We start from the raw sequence: 9,764 nt of genomic DNA, 5'->3' as shown, positions 1-9,764 counted from the left end.
TTTACTTGACTTATAAGACTGATAACTCTCAGAATATTTATTATATGTTAATTATAGGATGTGCTTGTAGATTGTATATGAGCCAAATCACTACACGAGAAGATTTCTGTGAGAAATTCTCTTATTTGACCTGTTACTTGGGTCCCAAACCAACTTATAAACAAAAATCTCCAACAGGAGATTTTTTTTTTTTCCCAATAGGAGGTTTTTAAACAGGAACTTGGTTCTGTAATGGGGTAGAGACAGTTGTCACCACAGACCATGATACTACTTAAGAAAATTAGTCTAGAGTCTACCTTTTCGTCACTAGGTTCCAAATAAGCTGTTTTGTTACTATAATTAAACTATAGTTTAATGAATTCATTGTCAAAAGCTATGACCAAAGTAAATAGAAATATTTAAGTCCAAAAAGTTTAAGGAAATGGAGTCATGTTTGAAGCTCAACTACTGTTTTTCAAATTCTAAGGGCTATTAGCATATGTCAACAGTTCAAAATATAGGCATCAATCTTAGAAATCACCAAAAAAAACTTTACGGTTTTTTTGTACATACCTTGTAAGACCTCATTTCAAATGTCAGGGCCTTAAAATAAAAGCCTTGAATTTAAGGCTGTATTACGATTCGTTTTTAGTAATGTAACTGGAGAATTCTTATATGTAATCCACATCTTATTTTGGCTCCTACAGATTAATCCTGCAAGACTTTGAAATTACTATATTCTGTGAAGTATTCAATAACAATATCACTAGCGTCCACCTCAAGACAAATGTAATGATCACATTTTGATTCTTATCTCTCAAGCTCCAGTTATACAGAATGTTATAATCAGGAATGTATCAGAAATATCCAGTGTAATACTACTGGTTTCAATTAATTGCATGTACATTACAAAAATGTGGCCTATAGCCAATTGACATATTAGAAAGCAACGAAGGCAAGAGTAGCTGGAGTTGAACACAAACACACACACCCTGAAAATATGGCATCTTTTAAAAAAACAAAAATATTTTAAAGATTAAAACATGGTATCAGTGAAAGTGATCTGAAGCCACTCAAGTCCTGAAATGGTTTGTGGTTTAGGCAATTCGTTTCTTAATTGGCCACCAACTCTTCACTGTGATCTCCTTTCCCAGTTAAATGATGGACTTCAGGAATGATTTAACTATAGCAGAAGCCTTCATTGCTCAGTCGAGACAAAAGGACCAGGACTGTAAACCCAGGCTGAAGAGTGACTACCCCAGACAAACTGAAAAATCTGGTCCAGCTGTTTTGCATATGTTTGACACTGGCTGGCTCTTAGATTAAAAATATGACTTTCTGCTCCCACAAAGTTTAAGTGAAAAATGGCTTTTTCAAAAAGAGCATCAGAAGGCTTTCATATTCTGTATACATTTACTATAAAAGCTGAATCAAGCACACTGTGAGGGGGAAAATTGACTCCAATTGATAGCTGATTTAAAAAAAAAAAAAAAAGGCAAACCAAACCATCTGAAAATAGGGTTTGTCATGGAAACAGCATGCTAATGGGACCATATTCTGGATATCTTTATGGTTCTCCAGGAAAGTCTTCTTTTGCCACTAGTATCAAAAGAAACAAAAGAATATACTGGCTTTCTATATGCTACACAATTCTAAACAAGTTATTTCCTAAAAACAAAGCCTGATGGTGATTCAAAAATGTCTTTTAAGGTGATTTAAATCCAGCACTATAAAACCTTTCTGCATCAAATTTACTTATTATAAGGACACCCACAATAAGAATGCCTTATATTTATTTCGTGGATTGAGATTAATAATCTTTAAAATTTTTTCCCAGAAATTATGATCGAAACACCTAGAGAGGAGACATGTTTTAATTTGGCCTAAGAATTGTTTTAAAATGTCTACACAATAAAACCTTCTCAGATATCTACTATAATAGGTTAATGAAACAAAGAAAAAAAAGACCATAAAATTGCATCTTTCTTCTTAAAATTGAATGTTGTATTTTCAATTAAATTTTTTCATTTGCCTTAAAATAAATAATGATAATGACTTAAAAGATAATTAATTGCATTATAACCATGAAAGTAACTCTATTGTATCAATGTTCTTCATTTTAGTTCCTTGCCATTTTATCACCAAATATTTTCATGGGAAAATTTAATATAAATATTTTTAGTCTGGAATAAGAGACTTGTTTTCCAAAGGTATTTGAGGTTTTTCCATCTGGCATCTTCCATTTCTCATAACCTTATTTCCATATTGTAAAATATATAAACTTTGTAACTCTATTTTATAAAAATTAGTGTGCATATTTATGTATATATGTATATAGAGATAAAATATGGATACATACACATATGTATATATCTATATATACATGCCATACACACATGTATATATATATACATATATGTATATGTGTGTGTGTGTATATATACACATATGTATAAATTCTAACAGTAGACCAACCAGATAATTTCTCTGGAAAAGGTTCCTTGAACAATATAAAAATGGGGTCTCCCGAAGCAAACAACAAAAACAATCTTATATACCCAACTACTGTTTAAGATGTTTAGAAACACACAGTCAGTTAACCATTAATTGGTTGCCTATTTATGGTTTCGGAATATCCAAGATTATGAAAAAGACAATACCTCAAAAAGATTGTGACCGAGGTGGTGCCTGATAATTTAAATAAGACTCTGTGTTATAAAAAGTCATGTAAATTTACCCCTTAAATGGAAAAAGAAAAAAAGCTTTAATATTAAAATTAGAATTCTCTTTTTAATAATCCTCTTTGAGTAAAGAAATAATTTAGAAACTTCTTTTTTTATATTATTACTGTCATGAAAGCAGATGTGTCTAGGAACTTGGCAATGTCAGTCTCAACACTGCAAGTCGGATACTTAAGGGCTGGTCTGAATGTTTAAGAAAAGACTTTTTCATTGAATTCCTAAATTTATATACTTTGGGACTGGCTTTGAGACATTATAAAATGCAAAGATAGTTCAGATAGTTCCAGCTCTATTATTTTCAGGCACAAAAACCATATAATTTTGTACAAAACTTTGATTTTTTTATTTGTGAAATTAAAAATATGGTATTTTATATATATAAACTTCTATTCCTCTATAAATATAGATGATTTTGTGATCATGAACAGAATAAATGCATACCAAATCCAAAGACCATTGTCATTTTTAGGGTATGACAGACAGATAAATTTAGGTCCTAAGTACTGGCATTTTGATAAACTCTTAAAATTTAAAACCATACAATCAGGAGGATTGCTATCCTCCTCTTTTGCACAGAGAACTAAAGTGAATATTTTTAAATGGCTTTGAAAGATTTACATTTGACACATTTCTGTAAATCCAAAAAAGAGCACACAGGATTCAATGCAGGAAAACTGCACACTTTCCCTTAACCATGCATGCCCATATTTCGTTTATTTCAGGAGCTAACTCCATCAATTATTCCACTTCCTTTACCTCCTGGAATCTTACAAGGTTGTTTTTAATGATGTGGATTATTCCTCCCTCAGAATGTATTGCTGAATAATCATCATCACCTTATGCTGAAAGTGTGCCACTGTTACATTTTAAAGTTTCTGATATATGTCTAATTATTATTTGATTAAAAATAAGAAAGGAGCACTTCATTTTGAGAAAGTCCATTACACTGAAGTCTCCTTCAAGTTTTTCTATTCAGCTTATCAACGGTCTGCTGTCCTGGTGAGGAAAGCAGCGATCAACTCCTTAACAAAGCTTTCCAGGTGACCTACTGTTTCTTTTTCTTTCCTTTTTTTTTTTTTTTACAGAAAGGTAAAACTGAAATGTGGGCTGTCTCAGTGCTATAGGCAGTTTGCCAGGCATCCGTATGCAATTAGAATTAACATTTTATAATCCCCATCTTCAGTCTCTCCCAAACCACACAAAGCTTCATGCCTCTTCCCAAATCTCAGCAACCACATCTTTCCATGACGCTGGCCAAACCCATACCAGGTTTTAGACACTAGAGAATGAAATGAGCTCATCCACCAAAAATTAGACTTGAAAAAGTTTGGCACTGGTTATCCCACTCAACCTCTAAGCAACTTAGGTGGAAGGAGGGAGTGCCTGGGCGTTGGAAGCCGGTGTGGAAGGAGGCTGGGACTGCCACAGCCTGTATCTGTGGGCCTCCTAGAAGCTAAGGGTAAGGTTCTGGACAGAGAAAAAATTCAGTTTCGGATAGTCAAAGGGACAAGGCCTTCACAACCTGGGACCTCCTGCTCCTCAAGGGCACGCCTGGGATGGGCAGGGGCCTACCCCCGGTTTTGGAAACTCTGTGGAGCTCTGTAACTAAAGAGTCCTGACCCCAAGCACTGAAGGGAAAGGTGGGGGTGGGGGGAGTAGAAAGAGGAGGAGGCGAGCGACTCGGGCCGCCCGGCCCCAGAGGCACCCCACCGCCCGCAGGGAGGGGCGTGCCAGAACTAGGGGGAGCACCGCGAGCTCCGGTTTTATCTCTGCAGTACTTTGAAAAGAGAAAAGAAGGAAAAGCCTCAGATGCTTAAACGGCCCTAAATAATTAAAAATTAAACAAAACCAAAAAAGAAAAGAAAAAAGAAGAGGAAGAAAAAGAAAAACGCGTGATCGGTCGTCATTTAAATACAAATATACTTACAAAAATCTTACACAGGCTATTTACAATCATAAAAGCATACAGTCCAGGTACCAGAGTGTGAGAACGAGAGAGGCGTCTGTCTCTCTGTGCCCCCTGTGGCGGCTGGGCCCTCCAGTCCGTTTGCCCCCCGGGGACGGAAGCTTTTGCAGGAGCTGCGTTGTTAAAAGGAGCCTGCGAAAAGCAAGCGAACGAACGGCTAGTGAGGAAGCCTTGAGTAGCCAGGTTTGGCAAGGTTTCCACGGGGCCAGCTTTTTGGGGGGTGGCTGGGACGAAGCTGATGGCTGGGAAAGGGCTGAGCCCCCGGGGGTCTCAGACGGTGGTCTCTCCCTGTTTGCTGTTGGTAAGCCTGGTATAGAACTTCCTCCAGGAGTTGAGGGTCTTGCCGGACCAGATCCAGAAGCCTGACGTGATGCCCACGATCAGCGTCATAAGGTACTTGATCATGAAGACTGTGAAGTCTGGGCTCATGGGCGGGTGGGGCGGGGCGCCTCCACCCGCCTGGAGGTGGGGGCAGGGGATGGCATAGCTCTTGCAGCTCTGGGCCACCCAGCTGCGCTCCCACTGGTCCCGGAAGGCCTGCTCGTAGAAGTAGCAGGCGATGACGATGGTGGCGGGCACGGTGTAGAGCACGCTGAAGACGCCGATGCGCACCATGAGCTTCTCCAGCTTCTCCGTCTTGGTGCCGTCGTGCTTCATGATGGTGCGAATGCGGAAGAGGGACACGAAGCCGGCCAGCAGGAAAGACGTGCCGATGAACAGGTACACGAAGAGCGGCGCCAGCACGAAGCCGCGCAGCGCGTCCACGTTATTGAGCCCCACGAAGCACACCCCGCTCAGCACGTCGCCGTCCACCTGGCCCAGCGCCAGGATGGTGATGGTCTTGATGGCTGGCACGGCCCACGCTGCCAGGTGAAAATACTGCGAGTTAGCCTCGATGGCTTCGTGACCCCACTTCATGCCGGCTGCCAGGAACCAGGTGAGCGACAGAATCACCCACCAGATGGAGCTGGCCATGCTAAAGAAGTAGAGCATCATGAAGAGGATGGTGCAGCCCTCCTTCTTGGTGCCCTGCGCCACCGTGCGCGCCCCGTCCTCGGAGAACTTGTCGTTACACACCACACGGTCCTCCAGCAGGAAGCCGGCGATGTAGGCCACGGCCACCGCCGTGTAGCAGCCCGACAGGAAGATGATGGGCCGCTCCGGGTAGCTGAAGCGCCGCATGTCCACCAGGTAGGTGAGCACCGTGAAGAGCGTGGAGGCGCAGCACAGCACTGACCAGATGCCGATCCAGGTGCGCGAGAAGCGCAGTTCCTCGGGCCCAAAGTACATGAGCCCGTACACCTTGGTCGGCTCACACGGCGCGCCGCAGTCTTTCTCCCCCAGGAAGTGGTAGTTGAGGTAGGAGGGCACCTTGAGGGCGCGCGGGCACGAGAACTTGCCGCGCTCCGACGCGCCCGCGCCCCCCGGAAAGCCGCCGCCACGGTGCCCCCCGCCGCCGTGCTGGGGGTTGCTGGTCCAGAACTCGGGCAGCAAGGAGGGCGTCGGCGTGCCCTTGTCCGACGTGTTCTGGCCCACGCACAGCTCGCCGGCGCCGTGCACCGGGAACTTCTCGCACTTGAGCGTGTCGGGCCACTGGAAGCCGAACTTGTTCATGAGCGCCTCGCAGCCCTGGCGCGCGCGCTCGCACAGAGAGCGGCAGGGCGGCAGCGCCTGCTCCAGCACCGTGCACACGGGCGCGTACATGGAGCACAGGAAGAACTTGAGCTCCGCCGAACACTGCACCTTCACCAAGGGGTAGAACTGGTGCACCTCGAGGCCCGCGTCCTCTTGGTTGGTGTGGCCCAAAAGGTTGGGCATGATGGTCTGGTTGTACGCGATGTCCGTGCACAGCGGGATGGAGATGGGCTGGCAGTAGCCGTGGTCCGGGATGGAGATGCCCCTCTCGCCGTTGTACTGCTGCCCGCTCTGCTGCTGCTGAGGCGGCGGCGGCGGCGGCGGCTGCCCCGGCCCGGGCCCCTGGCCCGGCCCCTGGCCCACCGCCTGCCCCCGGGCCCCCGGCAGCAGCGGAGCCTCCAGCAGCCAGAGCAGTAGCAGCAGCCGGCGCGCCAGGCGTCCAGAGTCAGCTCGGGGGCGGGGGCGGCGGCGGCGACGGCCGCCCGCGTCCCCGCTCCCCTCCGCCACGGGGCCAGCCGGGAGCGCCCCAGCGCAAAGTTCCCAGCTCGCGCGGCCGCCGGCGGCCCGGGACTTGTTAGGCGCCTCCTCTTCAGCCATACTTTCTCGGCTCCGTCCTCGGCGCCGCTCGGCTCGGGCTGGCCGCGGCGCAGCCGGCGGCGGCTCCCCCAGCGGCCGGGGAGATCTCCTCCGCGCCGGTGCCCTCCGTCGAGCCCAAGCCGCGCTCCGCCCGCTGCCCCGGCTCCCGCTCCGCGCCCCGCAGCCGCCGCCGCCGCGGAAACTTGCGATTCATGAAGCGTGGGCGGCGGGGAGAGCCCGGGCGGCTCCGGCGCGCCGGGGTCGCGTCCCGCCTTCCTGGCCCTGGGCTGTGCGGGCTCCCGGCTGGCGGCGCAGCGCTAGTGGCCGCGGCCCCGTGGAGCGCGCAACTCTCCGCAGCCCAGCGGCCTCGACTCCCCCCTGCGCCTCCGCCTCCTTCTCCGCCGCCGCCGCCTGACCATTTGTGTCAATCCCTCAACTCGCTCGCTCTCCTCTCTCGCGCGCGCCCTCGGACCGGTTTCCAGGCGCCCCGCAGTCTGTCTTTCACCAGGAGGGAGGAGCCTTGAAACCGACGCAGAGCTGGAGGCTCAGGGACCGTCGCCCAATCGCAGCACTGGCTTCCCGGCGCAAAGGGCGCCCGCTGCCTGCTTCCCCGAGCGAAAGTCGGCGAGCGGGCGGGAGGAGGGAGAGACGGGAGGAGGAGGAGGGGGAGAAGGAGGAGGAGGAGGAGGAGGAGGAAGTAGTAGTGGTGGCAGAGGCACCGCTCCGGCACAAAGAGTGGCTTTGCTATGAAGCGGGACAGGCTTGGTTGCTTTTTCCTTTTGCAGAAGAAAGGGCGAGGACTGGTAGGAGAATGGTCCCATATGCCGTTGGAGATAGTGAATAGGAGTCGGCGGACCCCGGGACTTAGCTTTTTCTTTTCTTGCGTCCATTTCCATGTTTGAAAATCCTGCTCTTAACGCTGGTTACAAACAGCAAACCGAGCGCTGCCGTCAGAGCAGATGCCTCGGACTTCAGGAGCGCTTGGCTTCCTTGGAGTTCGTGTCTGTCGAGGTTTTGTTTGATATGTTGTTGCTCCAGTGAGTCCTGGAGCTCGCGGGCTGGGCCTGGCGGGCCTCGGACGCGCCGTCCCCCCGGGGACAAGTTGGCGGGGTCGCTGTCAAATGCAGAGCAGCAGCAAAACACAAACACGAACTTTGACGGAACTGAAAAAGTAAAGCCAGCTGCGCCGCCGTCCGCTGCTACTATCCATCCTTCTTGTAGTCCTTCTCCTCCTCCTCAGTCAAGTCAGAAACAGAAGCAAAGGGAGAGCGTCTGTTACATATTTAGAGAGAAAATCTGGAGAACCCGGCGACCTCTCTTCGGGAGCGTCTTCGCTGCCCGAGCCCCAGAGGTGCCTCGGACCGGAGCAGAAGCGTCGCTGACCAACAGCCTGGGCTGCTGGGGAGCCCTCAGGAGCCTTCCAAACCCCGGGGACGCCCAGGAGCAGGGGCCGCTCCTGGGAGGGCCGGACCCGGGCCAGTTAGGGACCTCAGGCCGGGCAGCAGCGCGGTGGTCCGCCCCCGGCGTGGGGAGCTGGGGACGCCAGTTTCCTAAACAACACAGCGAAATCTGAAAGCCAGAGAGCTAACTGCACATTCCCTTCCTAATTCCAAACAACACCATCCGTCGCAGCCTACTTTTATATTCTTGTTCTATGCGTAGGGTTGTGTGTGTGTGTGTGTGTGTGTGTGTGTGTGTGTGTGTGTGTGTTTAAAGGATGCTTTAACTAGGTGACTCAGTTTTATCAATTAAGTGCCATTGTATTATTAATTCTACCTAGGATTTGTTGGCCTATGATTAGACTCTCGGGATACTTTTCTGCAGTTGTTTCCTATCTTTTGTTTATTCATTCATTCGTTAAATACACACTTAGGAAGCACCTCTTAATGCTATAAGCCATATTAGGTAGCGGAATACAGAGATGTATGAGATGTATGCCCAGCCTTACAGGAGGATGAAGTGCAGTGGGGCAAAGAAAGGTAGATCAGTTATCCTGCCACCCATTTTAAAGCTGAATGAGCACAGGGGAAGCAGCCAGTCATTGGAAATGGGTGAGAAGTGTTCTGATAGGTGGGTGGAAGGTGCAAAAGACAGAAGCTCTGACGTGCTTAAATTGCTGAAAAGAGCAGGATGAGGAGTGAGTGTGGCTGAGATATCATGAGTAAGGCAGGAGAAAGTTTTAGTCTATACTAAAAAGTTTGGGTTGAGTAATATACATACAATAGGGAGCTTTTGAGGGTCACTTTCTCCCACTTACAGGGGACGGGGGGGGGGGGGGGCGGTGGGACTTGGGGGGTGGCTTCAGAATGACTGTGAAAGATGACTCCTGGGGCGCATGCTGTCACTGGGAAGCTTGACCATTAGTCTAGACATAAAGGTCACTACTTAAGATGGGTGGTACTTGTACCACGTACTAACAGGGCACTGTGAATTTCATCATCAAGCATGTTGGTGTCTCTAAAGAATGTACAGTTGTATCTCTACCTGTTAAGCCAAAATGACATCTGTTTATCTCAGATACATATATTATTGTTTTTTCAAATATTCGTGGATGTAGTAAATTCATGAAATATATATTTGTTTTAAAGTATTTCTGGATGCCTAGTTTTTTTTATTTTTCTTTTTTTTCTTCCTAGTATTTCTTTTTAAAGAAAATGCAACAGGTACTAAATGTTGTATACAACATGTATTATATATGAGTGTGTGTATGTGTATTGACAGTAATTCCTGAAAGATTTTGATATTGAATAAGAGATGTTCACTGAGGTCTTTTGAGCACTCACAGTCCGTAATTGTTCATTTTACCTTCCAGCATCCTGGCCCACAGTATCCCAAGGACACTTTTTCTCTAGCCTTCTGCCCTGATG

General features: G+C 47.5%; 1 protein-coding gene across 1 annotated transcript; it reads right to left on the bottom strand.

Moving 5' to 3' along the window:
• Positions 1 to 1,961: 1,961 nt before the first annotated feature.
• Positions 1,962 to 7,405, bottom strand: FZD1 (frizzled class receptor 1). The gene has a single exon (XM_041727859.1). It carries the CDS (start codon positions 6,916 to 6,918, stop codon positions 4,957 to 4,959), a length of 1,962 nt encoding a protein of 653 aa, XP_041583793.1. The 5' UTR covers positions 6,919 to 7,405; the 3' UTR covers positions 1,962 to 4,956.
• Positions 7,406 to 9,764: the final 2,359 nt, after the last annotated feature.

The sequence above is a fragment of the Vulpes lagopus genome, chromosome 13 (assembly GCF_018345385.1).
Source record: "Vulpes lagopus strain Blue_001 chromosome 13, ASM1834538v1, whole genome shotgun sequence".
Classification (NCBI taxonomy): domain Eukaryota; kingdom Metazoa; phylum Chordata; class Mammalia; order Carnivora; family Canidae; genus Vulpes; species Vulpes lagopus.
This window is presented reverse-complemented; position numbering and strand designations above follow the sequence as displayed.

What these genes read in the sequence shown, in the direction of transcription:
- FZD1 (XM_041727859.1), bottom strand. Translation starts at nt 6,918, where the DNA reads ATGGCTGAAGAGGAGGCGCCTAACAAGTCCCGGGCCGCCGGCGGCCGC.